This window comes from Cherax quadricarinatus, chromosome 23 (genome assembly GCF_038502225.1).
Source record: "Cherax quadricarinatus isolate ZL_2023a chromosome 23, ASM3850222v1, whole genome shotgun sequence".
NCBI classification, from domain to species: domain Eukaryota; kingdom Metazoa; phylum Arthropoda; class Malacostraca; order Decapoda; family Parastacidae; genus Cherax; species Cherax quadricarinatus.
The window spans coordinates 17275660-17294227 of record NC_091314.1 but is presented as its reverse complement, the minus strand read 5'-3'; the positions used below and the strand labels follow the sequence as shown (position 1 = coordinate 17294227).

Sequence of the window (18568 nt, the reverse complement as noted above, 5' to 3'; positions counted from 1 at the left end):
AAACCTGAATAAGTATTTAATTGTGATGAAACAGGCCTCTTTTGGAAGAAAATGCCAAAGAGGACCTACATTACTCAGGAAGAAAAGGCACTGCCAGGACACAAGCCTATGAGAGACAGGCTGACACTCATGTTCTGTTCTAATGCTAGTGGGGATTTCAAAGTGAAGCCGTTACTTGTGTACCATTCTGAAAATCCCAGAGTGTTCAAGAAAAACAATGTTATGAAGAGTAAATTGTGTGTGTTTTGGAGATCTAATAATATGTCATAGGTCATGAGGGAAATTTTCGTCGAGTGGTTCAATGAAGTGTTTGGCCCTAGTGTGAAGAATTACCTCCTGGAAAAGAAATTGGATCTGAAGTGCCTCCTAGTAATGGACAATGCACCTGCTCATCCTCCAAACTTGGATGACCTAATTTTCGAGGAGTTTGGGTTCATCACAGTAAAGTTCTTGCCCCCGAATACCACTCCTCTCCTCCAGCCCATGGACCAGCAGGTCATTTCAAACTTTAAAAAACTCTACACCAAAGCAATGTTTGAAAGGTGCTTTAATGTGACCTCAGACACTCGCTTGACCCTAAGAGATTTTTGGAAAGAACGCTTCGGTATTCTCCATTGCGTAAGCCTTATAGGTAAGGCTTGGGAGGGAGTGACTACCAGGACTTTGAACTCTGCTTGGAGAAACTTGTGGCCAGATTGTGTCAACAAGAGGGATTTTGAAGGGTTTGAGGCAGCCCCTGATGAGCCTATGTCAGTTGTGAACTCTATTGTGGCACTGGGGAGTTCCATGGGGTTGGATGTGAGTTTGAAGGATGTGGAAGAGTTGGTGGAGGACCACAACGAAGAGCTAACCACTAGGGAGCTGCAAGAGCTTCAGCAGGAAGAGCAACAGATCGCAGCTCAGAATCTTGCTGCAGAGGAGGAGGAAGAGAGATGGAAGAAGGTGCCTTCTTCAGAAATTAAGGAGATTTTTGAAATGTGGGGTAGGATGGAAAGATTTATGGAGAAACATCACCCTGAGAAGGATGTTGCAAGCCATATCGGCAACTTGTACAGTGACAGAGTCTTGGCCTATTTTAGGGAAGTTTTAAAGAGATGCCAGAAACAGAGCTCTCTGGACAGTTTTTTTGTGAGACAGGACTCCAGTGACTCTCAAGCTGGTCCTAGTGGCATTAAGAAACAGAAAAGAGAAGTAACCCCAGAAAAGCACTTGGTACCTGAGGTGTTGATGGAAGGGGATTCCCCTTCCAAACAGTAATTCAATCTCTCTTCTCCTCCAGCCTTCCATACACTAAGAAGAATCGCCAATAAAGGTAAGTGTTATGCTGTTAATGTTTCATTCATCATGTCCCATTGTATTGTTTATGTACTACATCTATATTTCATGTAAAAAAATTTTTTTGTTTTAATACTTCTGGGTGTCAGGAATGGATTAATTGTATTTACATTATTTCTTAGGGGGAAGATTGATTTGAAAATCGTCTATTTCGATAATAGTCCCACTTCCAGGAACGGATTAAGGACAGTAATTAAGGGACCACTGTATTGTGTACTCTTCACTGTAACCTGATGGCCTTCCTCAAAAAAATAAGGTCCAATAATTTTTAAACTGAAATTTTTGGTCTACTGGCTCTCCTGGAAGCTTTGACTGTCCCTGACTCTCTAAATTTGGTCACCAACCGCTTTATGGTGACTAATGAGGGAGATTGTCTAACATTAAAAAATGAATGATGTTTTTGTTGTGTTTCAGAAACACTTCATTGGCTTTCAAAATAAAAAACAACCATTTTAATGCATTTTTGAAGTGTGTAGTGTTCCCTGCTGTTGGTGTAGGGTCTATTTCGAACTGAAAAAAGTAAACAAAAAATTAAACAAAAAAAAATAATGAATTTTAAACATATGAACAAACTTATGGGCCACCCTGTATATATAAACTTCAAAAGGTGTATAACAGGAAGTGATAAAAGTGAGGAAGAAAATATGAAAGAGGTGAATAGTTTTGAAGATTATTATTTCATTGCCTGTGTAATATCTAATAGTTTGCATTGCACTCCTTGAAAATAGTTAGGATAAAATGTTATTTTTTCCAGAAAGAGGCTTCTACAAAGATGTAGAGCATTGCAAGTGCTACTTGCAGAAACTCGTGAACGATCATTACGAGCTGCTGGTCTGGCCAAGATGTTGCGGAAAGATTTGGAAGTTGCTGCGGAATTTTGCCTTTGTGGTGAACCATGCGTTGTATTAAACAGACTACGAGAAACGGGTCATATTCGTGTGATAGCTCCTCATAGTCAAAACCATTTTATATTTGTACCAGGTATGAAAATTAGTGTTAAAACAGTAGAGTAATTTTATATCAAGGACTATATATATATATCTGCTTGTGTGGGTTTTTGGATTTGTTAAAGGTGTATGACAGAGTGATTTGGGAATGGTTATGGGAACTTGAAGGTGTATAAAATAAGTCATAAACTATTGAATTTTGCAAAAAAAAAAATCAGGGGGAATGGTACAGAGAGGACAGGTGGGCTCAAGGCCGGATAAGCAAACAAACGCGAAGCCAGTACTGGAGAAACCAGGGGACATACCAGGTAGTACACCACCAGTGGTACTAATGAAACACAAAGCGAGACAAAACATCCCACTTGGTAATTCCTGCTTCATATTTACAAATATACAGGGTTTGAAAACAAATAAAAATGACGAAGTTATTTATGTTAGTGGGCTCCTGACAGAAGCGAATGCCATGTTCGGAGCATTTACAGAAACACATACACGGGATGTTTTGGACGGAGAGATAAAGATAGAAAACTACAACATGTATAGATGTGATAGAATCAATAGGTCACAGGGAGGAGTAGGAATCTATGTAAAGGATACTTTCTGTTACACAGAAGTGCTGAATTCTACGAATGATATAGTAGAAATTCTAGGCATTAAAGTTGAAAATAGGAATTTGGTAATTATCCTAGTATACAAACCACCATTGGCAACTGCTGAAGAATTCACAGATCAGTTAAGTAAGATAGATAGCTATCTGGATAGGCTAGAAAGTCCTACACCAAATATTTTACTCCTTGGAGATTTTAATCTCCCTCATGTAAAATGGAAGATGGCACAACGTAATGTTATACCAGAAATATCCCCGGGAAGCACCCTGGCTCAACAGGTACATACCAGGGAAATAATGAGGTTTTGTGAAAAGTACTCTTTAAACCAAGAGGTAACTGATCCCACCAGAAATGAAAATACCCTGGATTTGATATTCACGAACAGCGAGGAACTGATCAGAGACATAACAGTTTCCAAAACTATTTACTCTGATCATAACATCATAGAGGTTCAAACTAGTATTAACTCAGGGGTAGGAAGCTGCATCACTAAAGTTAGAGATGGGATGTTCAGTAAGTTTAATTTTAACAACCATAGAATTGACTGTTAAAAATCAACCAATAGCTATCAGAAATACCCTGGGAATCAGACATGAGCACCCTAAATCCCTACCAGTGCCTAGAGAAGCTGAATACAGAAGCATACAAAGTATGTATGAAACAGTACCATTGAGGAAACCCAGAAGAAGATCAGATATAGAGACAGAGCATAGGAGATGGTACAGAAAAAGAAAATGGGTTACTGAACTGCTTAAAAACACAAATATGCTACAACAGAGGAAAGAGAGACTTAGCAGAGAGATCACTGAATTAGAACAAAAACTTAGGATGTAATACCTCACAGAAGTAGTACAAAGGGAACAAAGGGCCATACAGGATATTGCAAGAAACCCAAAATATTTCTATTCCTACGCAAAATCCAAGCTAAGAACTACCTGTAGAATTGGACCACTACTGAGAGGAGAATCATACTGACGATGAACAGGAAATGAGTGAAATCCTAAAAGAACAGTATGAGTCGGTGTTCAGCAACCCACTAAATGACAGCAAGGTAGAAAATGCAGAAATATTTTTTACTCCAGAAGAAGGCCTCACAGACCAACGAACTGACATTAGTACAAATCCCATAGATTTCGAAAAAGAAATGGAAAACATGCCCACTCACTCAGCACCTGGACCAGATTCATGGAATGCTCTATTTATGAAGAAGTGCAAAGTACCACTAGCACGAGCCCTCAGTATTCTTTGGAGAAAGAGCTTAGATCTAGGTGAAATACCGGAGGCCTTAAAGAGTGCAGACATAGCTCCTTTGCTCAAGGGAGGCAGTAGAGCACTAGCTAAAAATTACAGACCAGTAGCCCTAACCTCTCGCATCATAAAAATCTTCGAAAGAGTGATGAGACGGCAGGTTGCAAATTTCATGGACCAGCACAACCAACATAACCCGAACCAGCATGGTTTTAGAGCAGGACAATCATGTCTGTCACAGCTGCTGAACCATTATGACAGAATTACGGAGGCACTGGAAGACGACAAAAACGCAGATGTGATTTACACAGATTTTGCAAAGGCTTTAGACAAATGCGATCATGGAGTGATAGCACACAACATGAAGGCCATGGGCATTACGGGGAAGGTAGACAGATGGATTTTCGGTTTCCTAACACACGGAACTTATAAAGTAGTAGTGAACAGAGCAAGATCCAGCATCAGCAAGGTCAAAAGCTCAGTGCCCCAAGGCACTGTCCTGGCACCTCTGCTGTTCCTCATCCTCATAGCAGACATAGACAAAAACACCCGGCACACTTTTGTATCATCATTTGCAGATGACACTAAAATAAACATGAAAGTCAGTACGGTAGAGGACACTGAAAAAGTACAGGAAGACATAAACAGGGTTTTCCAGTGGGCAGTGGAAAACATGACATTCAATGGTGATAAGTTCCAGCTGCTTAGGTATGGAAAGAATGAATAACTCGAAAGGAGCACTATATACAAAACTCAAGAGGGTCACCAAATAGAACTTAAGGAACACGTAAAAGACCTAGGAATAATTATGTCAGCGGACCTTTCTTTTAAAGACCATAACAAGACAAAGATCACGACAGCCAGGAAGATTACTGGGTGGGTATTGAGAACTTTCAAAACAAGGGAAACAATGCCGATGGTGACACTCTTCAAATCGTTAGTGCTCCCTCACTTAGAATATTGCTCAGTGCTGACGGCCCCGTTCAGGGCAGGAGAAATATCGGAGCTGGAACAATTACAGAGATCGTTTACGGCTCACATTTAGCCAGTAAAGCACCTAAACTACTGGGAACACCTTCAAGTCTTGAACATGTACTCATTGGAGCGGAGGATAGAGAGGTACATGATAATATATACCTGGAAGGTACTCGAGGGCTTGGTCCCAAATCTGCACACTGCCATAACAACATACTGGAGTGAGAGATATGGGAGGAAGTGTAAAATAAACCCAGTGAGGAGCAGGGGTGTGGTGGGGACAATAAGGGAACACTGTATCAACATCCGGGGTCCCAGACTTTTCAACATCTTACCAGAAGATATCAGAAACACTGCTGGAACAAGGTTTGAAGCCTTCAAGAGGAAACTAGACAAGTATCTTCACCAGGTGCCAGATCAACCAGGCTGTGATGGATATGTGGGGCAGCAGACCTCCAGCAGCAACAGCCTGGTTGACCAGGCGAGCACCAGACGAGCCTGGCCCATGGCCGGGCTCAGAGAGTAGATATACTCTCGAAATTCTTCAAAGGTATATCAAAGGTATATCAGGAGAATGAGGCCTCATTGGCTAATTTTGCTGAGAATATTAAATTTTTAAAGGAAGATTAATAAGTTGAGAAAGTCTTGGTAGCCAGTGGACGTAGCAGTTAAAAATGAAAGAGTGAATGTTAGATGTGGAGGTGGTGTTGTGAATATGGAGGAAATATTCTGAGCAGTTTAATATTTATAAAGGAAGAAAGGATAGTAATTTTATGCAGTAGGCAGGTAGGTGTACAGAAGAGTCAGATGTAAGTGTAGGGGAAGTGTGTGAAACAGTAGTTAGAAAAAAAGTTGGTAAAACAGCTGTGACTGGTAGGATTAAGACATAGTGTGAAGCATTGGTTGTAAATGCTGCAGCAAGGAGGAGGCTGGAAGCAGTAGAAATGTCATGTCTAAGGGCAGTGTGTGGTGTAAATATTATGCAGAGAATTTGTAGTGTGGAAATTAGGTATGGAGTTACTAAAAGTATTAACCAGAGGGCAGAAGAGGGGTTGTTGAGGTTGTTTGGTCATTTAGAGAGAATGAAACAAAGTAAATTGACTTGGAGAGTGTATAAATTGTAGGGGAAGGAAGGCGGGATAGGGGTCGTCTTAGGAAAGGTAAGAGGGAGTTGATTAAGGGAGGTTTTGTGGGTGAGGGGCTTAGACTTTCAGCAAGCATGCATAAGCATGTTAGATAGGAATGAGTGGAGATGAATGGTTTTTGGGACCTGACGAGTTGTTGGAGTGTGAGCAGGGTAATATTTTGTGAAGGGATTCAGGAAAACTGGTTAGCTGGACTTAAGTCCTGGAAATGGGAAGTACAATGCCTGCACTTTAAAGAAGGGGTTTGGGATATTGACAGTTTGGAGGGACTTTTAAACTGTCATATCTGAGTGCCTCTGCAAAGACAGTGATTATGTATGAATGATTGTGAAAGTGTGGAATAATGGTGAAAGTTTTTCTTTCTTTTTGGGTTTTTCTTTTGGGTCACCCAGCCTTAGTGGAAAAAGGCCAATATGTTAAAAAAAAAAATCCACCAACAGTTAGGATATAGCTTTATAGTGGCTGGTGAGTTTGTTCACATTAGGATTAACAGAGAGCATTGCAGTTCCTTTATATAAGAAAAAAGGGGGCAAGAGTGAGTATAAGAATTATAGGGGAATGAGTGTGTTGTCGCATATATATTTACACACTCATCTGGGTTTTCTTTTTTTTTTTTAATTGTTCCTGTTCTTCTATAATTCCTTTTATTTCTATGGGAAAGTAGAAAAGAATTCGTCCTCCGTAAGCCATGAGTGTTGTAAGAGGCAGCTAAAATGCTGGGAGAAAGGGGCTAGTAACCCTTTATCCTGTATAAATTACTAAATGTAAAAGAAAAAATTTTAGTTTTTCTTTTTAGGTCACCCTGCCTTGGTGGGATACAGCAGGTGCGTTGAAAAAAAAAGTGTGTTGATTATACTGTGTAAAGTGTAAGGTAGGGGTTATTGAAAGAGGTAGGGCTGAACTTAGTGGAAGAGTTTGGAAGGGTGTGTTTAAAGATGATTTTGTAAAAGAACACAATGTTAAGTGATGACTGTATAAAGTATAGGGAATTTGATTAAAGATCGGATAGGAAGAAAGGCGTTTGGAGGAAGTGAATATTAAATACTTTGAAAGTCAGTATGTCAGCAGATGGGTGTATGTAGGATGCAGTAAATCAAAGAACAGACAATAACAATAATATGAACGATTGTTGAGGCATTTGTGGAAAGATATATTTGTTAATTGATTCAAAAAATGAACTGTAATGATGTTCAGTATAGTGGTGCTGATGCTGTCATATTGGTGTGAGTGATACAATAATAATAAAAAAAAAATGGAAATATCAAGTCTCTTCTCAATGTATGGTTTGAAAATTATGTGGAAAATAAGGATTTAAGTAATTATGTAGATATGTAACAAAAAAAGGCACAATACCGTGACTGGAACGATACACAAATAACCCACACATAGAAGAGAGGAGCATACGACTACGTTTCGGTCCGACTTGGACCTTCAGTGTCGCTATGGGCTCTCCTCCTTCTCCTGTCCTTGCTAATCTTTACATGGAATACTTTGAGACTGTTCTTCCTACCATCGATGTGCACCCTTCAGTCTGGCTCCGCTATGAGGATGACATCTTTGCTCTGTGGCCTCATGACTCCAGTCTCCTCCAACCTTTTCTTGAAGCTCTTAATAATCTTGCCCCTTCCATTAAGTTTAAAGCTGAATGGGAATCTAATTTCTTGTTTCCTTTCCTTGATGTCCATGTCTACCGCTCAGATACAGGTTTTTCCTTTTCCGTTTACCGCAAACCTATGCACAGTGGCATGTACATTCACTACTTTTCCTATCATGCTTCCCCTGTCAAGAAAAGTGTTCTTATCTCCCTCTTTCTCTGTGCCCTCCACATCTGTGATCCTCAGTTCCTTCCAGCAAAAATTTCCACTCTTCATAATTCGTTTTCCCGTCTTAGCCACCCTTCCCATTTCATAGACTCTGCCCTCTCACGTGCTAAACATAATTTCTTCTCTCCCAAACTCTCTACTCCTGGGAACTCTTCTGTCCTCTGCCTTCCCTACATTTCTGGTCTTTCTAATCTCAACAATTCTCTCCGTTCCTTAGACATCAAGCTTACTTTCCGCCAGACTAACACTCTTCGCACTAATCTCGTTCATACCTCTCCTCCCTCTACAGATGTTCCTGGTGTCTACTCTATTTCTTGTTCCTCCTGTCCTCTTCAGTACTTTGGAGAAACTGGCTGATCTCTTTCTGACAGACTTAGGGAGCACAAAAATAGTGTTAGGCTTGCCGACACTAACAATGCTCTTTTCTGTCACATCAGAGATCACAGCCATCCTATTAACTGGTCTTCTGCTAAAACTGTCTTCCCTACTTCCAACTTTAACAGTCGCCGTCTGGTTAAATCCTTCCTAATACACAACTTTCCTTGTATAAATCTTAGTCCTGGCTTCGTCTCTGTAGGTGCCTTCCTCTCCCACTACATTGTAAAATGTTCCAAACTTCAGAACACCTGTGACTTAACCTGATTCCTCCTTTTTTTCTTCTCCCTCTTCCCCTTCCCCTTTCCTCTTTCCTTTTTTCTCTTCTGAGTTGTCTTTCTTCTGTCTTGTGTTTCTGTTCCTTCATTATTTATTTCATTATTTCCCTCCCCCCCCACCTTTGTGTTCTTGCTCTCCCTCAGTGGGCACCTACTTCCCTTGCAGTGCTCCCCTTTCTTTGTATTTGACTGGGTCCTCCTCCTTACTTCCTCATTACTACTTCCATCTCTGCCACTACTACTACTACCTAATACACAACTTTCCTTGTATAAATCTTAGTCCTGGCTTCGTCTCTGTAGGTGCCTTCCTCTCCCACTACATTGTAAAATGCTCCAAACTTCAGCACACCCGTGACTTAACCTGATTCCTCCTTTTTTTCTTCTTCTCCCTCTTCCCCTTTCCTCTTTCCTTTTTTCTCTTCTGGGTTGTCTTTCTTCTGTCTTGTGTTTCTGTTCCTTCATTATTTATTTCATTATTTCCCTCCCCCCACCTCTGTGTTCTTGCTCTCCCTCTGTAGGTACCTAGCTTCCTTGCAGTGCTCACCTTTCTTTGTATTTGACTGGCTTCTCCTTACTTCCCCATTACTACTTCCATCTCTGCCACTACTACTACTACGACCACCACCACCACCACCACTGCCTGCCTGCCTGCCTGCCTGCCTGCCTGCCTGCCTGCCTGCCTGCCTGCCTGCCTGCCTGCCTGCCTGCCTGCCTGCATGCCTGCCTGCCTGCCTGCCTGCCTGCCTGCCTGCCTGCCCGCCCGCCCGCCCGCCCGCCCGCCCGCCCGCCCGCTCTACTTCTCATTAGTCTGACTTTGTAAATAGTCCAAGTCAGACCGAAACGTCGTCGTAAGCTCCTCTCTTCTATGTGCAGGTTATTTGTGTTATGTAGATATGATTAGAGAATATTCCGCTTTCATTTTAGTCATTAATGCAGAAAGTGAGAATGTTGCAGTTCAGAGGATCATCTAAACTGTGATGTCAGCACACTACTGACAAGACAGTGATTTAGTGGATCATAACAAATGTGCTTTTTGGGGGGAGAAAGGATTTCTTTTCATTGGTGGGAGACAGCTGGGGTGTTGAACAGTAATAATAATCGAAAGAGAAGAAGAGAGGTTATCGAAATGCTTTGGTTGTGTAGAAAGGATTGAGCAAGATAGATTAAGTGGGTATACCCATAAATCTTTGTATATGCTTCAAAACTGTTGTATCTGGGCGCCTCTGCAAAAACAATGATTATGTATGAGTGAAAGTGTTGAATGATGATAAATGTATTTTCTTTTTGGGGATTTTCTTTCTTTTTGGGTCACCCTGCCTCAGTGGGAGACGGCTGACTTGTTTAACCCTTAAACTGTCCAAATGTAGATCTACGTTTTTTCAACATTTGAAAGTATGTAAAAAAAAGTAGATTGTCATTTTTTTTTTACATTTGAAAAACGTGTAAAAAAAATTTTGATCTACGTTTCTTTTTTTGTTATATTTGAAAATATGTAAAAAAAAGTAGATCTACTTTTGGAGCACTACGCATGTGAACATATATCTTCTTGGACAGTTTAAGAGTTAAAAAAAAAAAATCTACAAATCTGAGGTTGATGGAAGTGTAGGGAATGTCTCAGGAAAGGTTGGAAGGTTAGTAAAAAGAAACTTGAAGAGGTTGAGGCATGAGACTCCAGAAGGCTTATACTGTCCTCATCTGTATGTACTTTCTCCTGGCCCAGCCCAGCTTGCCAGATTCACTCTCTCCTAGCCTTATGGGCCATATTGTACCTGTTCTTAAAACTATGTATGGACTCCCTCCACCATTTAAAGATCATTCTACTTCCTGACCACCCTGAGACTGAAAAATGCTTCTTGATATCATTGTGGCTCATCTGTTTTTAATCCTTTCACTCTCACATAGATCTACATTGAGGCTAGTGTCGCTTATGTAGATGTCTGTGTTAACCTTTTCAGGGTTGGCAGGCCCTCTCCTAAACTTGTCAGGGTCGGAAATTTTTCGATTTTTTTTTCTTATGAAATAATAGAGAATCTTTCCCTGATCATAATGACACCAAAAGTATGAAATTTGACGGAAAACTTATGAAATTATGCTCTCGCAAAGTTAGCGGTCTCGACGATGCTTATGCATCGGCGATTTCGCCCACTTTGAGCCCTGTTTTCGGCCAATTCCAATGTACCAGTCGAGAAAATCATAACTGTTTTGCTAGAACTGCATTTTTTTCTATTGAATGAGTACTAGAAACCACCCATTTTCCAATTTCAGTTATCCAATAAAGTGGTCAGAAATAAGACACATGTGCAACTCTTGGGTATCTTTATTGTCGAAACGTTTCGCCACACAGTGGCTTCATCAGTCCATACAAAGAAGAATCGTGAAGAACAGGAGGAGAATGAGGTAATCAGTCTGACTACTGACTTTTGGGTGCTTTGAGATACTTCTGATAGTCAAATAGGCAGTTTCTTGTGCATACTTGATAGATTAGGAGGTACTAGCAAAATACCCAGGAATTGAGTAAGTTTGAGGAATGGAATTGGCTTAAGATAGGCTTCAAATTTGGTGAAATTGCAGTCACATAAAGTGCTCCCAACTTCCAACTTTGCACCTGTATAATTCTTTAAGTTTTTCATAAAATTTGGCATTTTCAATGTCATTACCTCTAGAAAAAGATTCTCTGCCATTCTGGATTAAAAAAAAAAACTGCGACACTGGCAGGACTTTCAATTTTCGCGATCATGACAGTAAAAGGGTAAACTTTTAACTTTGTCTCTCTAGTACCTATTTCTTGCCTCCCAGATAACTTGTCTGTCTATCCTATCAATTTCTCTTGAGTATTTTGTATGTTATCATGCCTTAACTGGTTCTTCTGTCCTCCAGTGTCATTAGATTTATTTTCGTTAGCCTCTCATTGGTCATGTCCTTTAACCCTGGAGCAAGCCTTGTTGCATGCTTCTGCACTTTCTCCATTTTTTAATGTGCTTTTTTTGGGTGTGGGTTCCATACAGATGCTGCACACTCCAAGATGGGCCTGACATATATTGTATAAAGGGTCCAGGATGACTCCTCATTGCAATTCCTGAAGGCTTCTCTTAAATTTGCCAGATGTGCATTTGCTTCAAAGGTTATTTGGCTGATTATGAGCATTGTTGTTCAGAGTGAGTTAAACAAAATGGTTTTTAGGATTTGACATGCTCTTGGAATGCGAGGAATATTTGTAGTGTAATTTAGGAAAACTAGTAGCACACTTAAGTTTTGGATATGATATATACACTTTTTAATATATGGTAGTACCTGTATTTTGTAATATAGATGTAGGTGTTTCAGTTCAGTTGGTCATCACTGATGATTTCATTTTTGGGGAACAGCTGGTGTTTAAAAAAAAATATTTTCTTCTAGGCCGCATCAAGGACAAGAGAGAATACATATGGCACTTATTGGACATGCGGGTTGGCGGTATAGGAGTGGAGCATGAAGATGATGATGGAGGAGGGTATATGATTTTGATGAGGTGTGATGAATATGATATCTTATCAAAATTATGGAATGGTGATGTCATTGAGATTGAACCAACAGCTGACTGTACCATCACACTCTCAAGAGTCTTGGTAAGTTATAGAAAATAGTAATTTATTTTTCTGATGCTTTGTCCTCCTTAAGATCTGGTTGAATTTGTGACCTCTGTAAGAATCTTTCTCAGGTTTTATTGTTTTTAAATGCTACATACTTTTCAGTTAATGCTTAAAATATTTGCCAAGAAATTTTGCATGTTGATTTTGCCTTAGACAAATGAAGATGCTACTGCCTTCTTGCATTCAGAAACAAGATGAGTTGAATGAATACCTATTGTCTTATCATTTATCTATGAAAGGTACAAGTAAAAATTTTTGTTTTAACACACTGGATGTCTTTTACTGAGGTAGGGTGACCCCCTATAAAGAAGGAAATGAAGTGGAACCCCAGTTGATTTCCCATAAGAAATAATATAAATCCAATTAATCCATTCCAGACACCCAAAAATATTAACAAAAAATGCATTTTATAGAGAATAACTATAGTTTTACATACAGAAAACAATGAGGAAAAAATATAAAGCACTAATTTTAATGGATAAATGAACATTTAAATCACTTTTACCTTTATTAACCCTTTGAGGGTCGACAGGCCCTCTCCGAAACTTGTTCTCAGGGTCGGCCAAATTTAAAAAAAAAAAAAAAAAATCTTATGAAAAGATAGAGAATCTTTTCTCGATCATAGTGACACCAAAAGTATGAAATTTGATGGAGAATTTACGGAATTATGCTCTCACGAAGTTAGTGGTCTCGACAATGTTTACGCTTCGGCGATTTCGCCCACTTTGAGCCCTATTTTTGGCCAATTCCAATGTACTAGTCGACAAAAATCATAACTATTTCGCTAGAACTCCATTTTTTCTATCGAACGAGTACAAGAAACCACCCATTTACCAATTTTAACTATCCAATAAAGAGGTCAGAATTTAGCAATTTTGCCAATTTCACACAAATTTCAAAAGATGCCAATTTCCGAATAGGGTCCAGAATAAACAAGACAGACATTCCTGGCACTAAAATAACAGGTTCTCTGTTCGTCAGTCACATCCCCAGGCCTCTCTTATATTTCTTTGGCTTTCCACTTTGAATTTTTATTCTTACAAAAAATAGAAGATTTACTGTTATGCAGACTACTGCATTAGTGTAGAAATGGTATAAATAATATCAGCGCACTGGTGAAAGAATATTAGACTTGCCAGTTGACATGTATTGGACGTGTGGCATGATTTGTTTACTTTTGAACTTTGATAAAAATTGAACATTTCTGCTACTTTGCGCTCAATTTCAAGGTACCTTTCATTGTAAAACCAGTCAAAATCACCTCAATTTCTATAATGTGTCTTCCATTCTATAAAATGAGACCAAGAAAACTAGAATACAACAATAAATACCATACGAAAATACAGTGCAAAGTCACTGTTTTATTCCAAAAACACGGTCAAAGTTTTTTTTTTCTCATTATGCACTGTGTGCTGCAGGATTTTTTTTATACTGTGCACACTGACCACATAGACCCATTCTTTCATATGTAGGCCTACCAGCTTTCTCTCATTAGATATGAAGGCACTGGAATTTAGGCGTACTAGTATGTCAAAATCCTTGGGTCGTAAGCCGTACTAGTACGGCCGAAACCCTCAAAGGGTTAAAGACTCGTTGGCATATTCTTTACAAGATTCGCATGCAACTGCCTTACCTTTTTGCAAATTATTGCCTCCACAGCACTATTTCCCACTAACTGTTTTTTGTTGATTCACACCAACAACAACTTCTCAACATCTTTGATTGTTTACCATCACTACCACCCTCTACCATCATCACTACCATCCTCTACCACCATCACTACCACCCTCTACCACCATCATTACCACCCTCTACCACCATCACTACCACCCTCTACCACCATCACTACCACCCTCGACCACCATCACTACCACCCTCTACCACCATCACTACCACCCTCTACCACCATCACTACCACCCTCTACCACCATCACTACCACCCTCTACCACCATCACTACCACCCTCTACCACCATCACTACCACCCTCTACCACCATCACTACCACCCTCTACCACCATCACTACCACCCTCTACCACCATCACTACCACCCTCTACTACCATTACTACCACCCTCTACCACCATCACTACCACCCTCTACCATCACAACCACCCTCTACCACCATCACAACCACAACCACCCTCTACCACCATCACAACCACAACCACCCTCTACCACCATCACAACCACAACTGCCCTCTACCACTATCACTACCACCCTATACCACCATCACTACCACCTTCTACCACCATCACAACCACAGCCACCCTCTGCTACCATCACAACCATAGCCACCCTCTACCACCATCACTACCACCCTCTACCATCATCACTACCACTTTCTACCACCATCACAACCACAGCCACCCTCTACTACCATCACAACCACAGCCACCCTCTACTACCATCACAACCACAGCCACCCTCTACCACCATCACTACCACCCTCTACCACCAATGTTTCCGATGAATGCACGGAGTATTGCTCACTGAACAAGTAACAGAGGCAGATTGAGTCACATGTGTGAGCGGCTGCATCCTGGGCGGGCAGACACATCTGATACGGACGATTTCCAAGCAGAAGTACAAAACCCGGGGTAAAATTTTGCCCCAAAAATTAATTGGAATCCAATTTTTTTGATATCCACACTGGATGAAATCCAGGGTTCCACTGTATATTCATCTTTTATTCAAACCTGTTTGCCAGAAGTATGCAGATATCCCAGTTCAGATGACCCTGTGAACTTCAACATCACCTCTCATTAAGAGTGCTATGAGGTATAAGGGGAGGCTAATGGAATTGGACCTAATTATATTAGAGGACAGAACAATTTAACAACATAAAACATACTCAGGGAGATTGGTAAAGTAGACAGGGATAGGCTGTTTGAGAGGCGAGAAACTGAAATTTGGGGACACTGCTGGAAGTTAAAAACTACACTTGAGCCATAGGAATTTTTTTTTTTTTCAACAAGTCGGCCGTCTCCCACCGAGGCAGGGTGACCCAAAAAAGAAAGAAAATCCCCCAAAAGAAAATACTTTAATCATCATTCAACACTTCACCACACTCACACATTATCACTGTTTTTGCAAAGGTGCTCAGAATACAACAGTTTAGAAGCATACACATATAAAGATACACAACATATCCCTCCAAACTGCCAATATCCCAAACCCCTCCTTTAAAGTGCAGGCATTGTACTTCCAATTTCCAGGACTCAAGTCCGACTACATGAAAATAACCGGTTTCCCTGAATCCCTTCACTAAATATTGCCCTGCTCACACTCCAACAGATCGTCAGGTCCCAAGTACCATTCGTCTCCATTCACTCCTATCTAACACACTCACGCATGCTTGCTGGAAGTCCAAGCCCCTTGCCCACAAAACCTCCTTTACCCCCTCTCTCCAACCCTTTTGAGGATGACCCGTTCCCCGCCTTCCTTCCCCTATAGATTTATATGCTTTCCATGTCATTCTACTTTGATCCATTCTCTCTAAATGACCAAACCACCTCAACAACCCCTCTTCTGCCCTCTGACTAATACTTTTATTAACTCCACACCTTTTCCTAATTTCCACACTCCAAATTTTCTGCATAATATTTACACCACACATTGCCCTTAAACAGGACATCTCCACTGCCTCCAACCGTCTCCTCGCTGCTGCATTTACCACCCAAGCTTCACACCCATATAAGAGTGTTGGTACTACTATACTTTCATACATTCCCTTCTTTGCCTCCATAGATAACGTTTTTTGACTCCACATATACCTCAATGCACCACTCACCTTTTTTCCCTCATCAATTCTATGATTAACCTCGTCCTTCATAAATCCATCCGCCGACACTTCAACTCCCAAGTATCTGAAAACATTCACTTCTTCCATACTCCTCCTCCCCAAATTGATATCCAATTTTTCTTTATCTAAATCATTTAATGCCCTCATCACCTTACTCTTTTCTCTGTTCGCTTTCAACTTTCTACCTTTACACACATTCCCAAACTCATCCACTAACCTTTGCAATTTTTCTTCAGAATCTCCCATAAGCACAGTATCATCAGCAAAAAGTAACTGTGTCAATTCCCATTTTGAATTTGATTCCCCAAAATTTAATCCCACCCCTCTCCCGAACACCCTAGCATTTACTTCCTTTACAACCCCATCTATAAATATATTAAACAACCATGGTGACATTACACATCCCTGTCTAAGACCTACTTTTACCGGGAAGTAGTCTCCCTTTCGTCTACACACCCTAACCTGAGCCTCACTATCCTCATAAAAACTCTTTACAGCATTTAATAACTTACCACCTATTCCATATACTAACATCTGCCACATTGCTCCTGTATCCACTCTATCATATGCCTTTTCTAAATATCCATAAATGCAATAAAAACTTCCCTACCTTTATCTAAATACTGTTCACATATATGCTTCAATGTAAACACTTGATCTACACATCCCCTACCCACTCTGAAACCTCTTTGCTCATTCGCAATCCTACATTCTGTCTTGCCTCTAATTCTTTCAATTATAACCCTACCATACACTTTTCCTGGTATACTCAGTAAACTTATTCCTCTATAATTTTTACAGTCTCTTTTGTCCCCTTTCCCTTTATATAAAGGGACTATACATGCTCTCTGCCAATCCCTAGGTACCTTCCCCTCTTTCATACATTTATTAAACAAAAGTACCAACCACTCCAACACTATATCTCCCCCTGCTTTTAACATTTCTGTCATGATCCCATCAGTTCCAGCTGCTTTACCCCCTTTCATTCTACGTAATGCCTCACGTACCTCCCCCACACTTACATTCTGCTCTTCTTCACTCCTAAAAGATGGTATACCTCCCTGACCAGTGCATAAAATTACTGCCTCTCTTTCTTCCTTAACATTTAAAAGTTCCTCAAAATATTCTCGCCATCTACCTAATACCTCCCTCTCCCCATCTACTAACTCCCCTACTCTGTTTATAACTGACAAATCCATACTTTCCCTAGGCTTTCTTAACTTGTTTAACTCGCTCCAAAATTTTTTCTTATTTTCATTAAAATTTCTTGACAGTGCCTCTCCCACTCTATCATCTGCTCTCTTTTTGCACTCTCTCACCACTCTCTTTACCTTTCTTTTACTCTCCATATACTCTGCTCTTCTTATAACACTTCTGCTTTGTAAAAACCTCTCATAAGCTACCTTTTTCTCTTTTATCACACCCTTTACTTCATCATTCCACCAATCACTCCTCTTTCCTCCTGCCCCCACCCTCCTATAACCACAAGCTTCTGCCCCACATTCTAATACTGCATTTTTAAAACTATTCCAGCCCTCTTAAACCCCCCCCCCCCCCCCCCCACTACTCATCTTTGCACTAGCCCACCTTTGTGCCAATAGCCGCTTAGATCTCACCCGAACTTCCTCCTCCCTTAGTTTATACACTTTCACCTCCCTCTTACTTGTTGTTGCCACCTTCCTCTTTTCCCATCTACCTCTTACTCTAACTGTAGCTACAACTAAATAATGATCCGATATATCAGTAGGTAGTAGGTTGGTAGACAGTAACCATCCAGGGAGGTACTACCGTCCTGCCAAGTGAGTGTAAAACGAAAGCCTGTGATTGTTTTACATGATGGTAGGATTGCTGATGTCTTTTGTCTGTCTCATAAATATGCAAGATTACAGGCATGTCTTGCTACTTCTACTTACACTTAGGTCACACTACACATACATATACACATTTATTTATACACACTCATCTGAGTTTTCTTTGATTTTATCTTAATAGTTCTTGGTCTTATTACTTTTCCTTTTATATCCATGGGGAAGTGGAATAAGAATCTTTCCTCCGTAAGCCATGCGTGTTGTAAAAGTCAACTAAAATGCCGGGAACAATGGGCTAATAACCCCTTTTCCTGTAAAGATTACTAAAAAGAATAAGAAGAAAATTGTTTTCTTTCTTTTTTGGGTCACCCTGCCTCGGTGGGAGACGGCCGACTTGTTGAAAAAAAAAAAAAAAAATATCAGTTGCCCCTCTATAAGCATGTACATCCTGGAGCCTACCCTTCAACCATTTATCCACCAATACATAATCTAATAAACTACTTTCATTACGTGCTACATCATACCTTGTATATTTATTTATCCTCTTTTTCATAAAATATGTATTACTTATTACCAAATCTCTTTCTACACAT

The 18568-nt window shown here is 40.3% G+C and overlaps 1 protein-coding gene across 1 annotated transcript in view; it reads left to right on the top strand.

Annotated features, from left to right (window-relative positions):
• LOC128685570 (mitogen-activated protein kinase kinase kinase 4-like) overlaps positions 1-18568 on the top strand; it is a 272746-nt gene that overhangs the window by 166919 nt on the left and 87259 nt on the right. Inside the window, exons 14-15 of the mRNA XM_070087989.1 lie at positions 2090-2316; positions 12131-12339. Coding sequence (XP_069944090.1) covers positions 2090-2316; positions 12131-12339 — 436 coding nt within the window. The remainder of the gene's footprint in view (positions 1-2089; positions 2317-12130; positions 12340-18568) is intronic.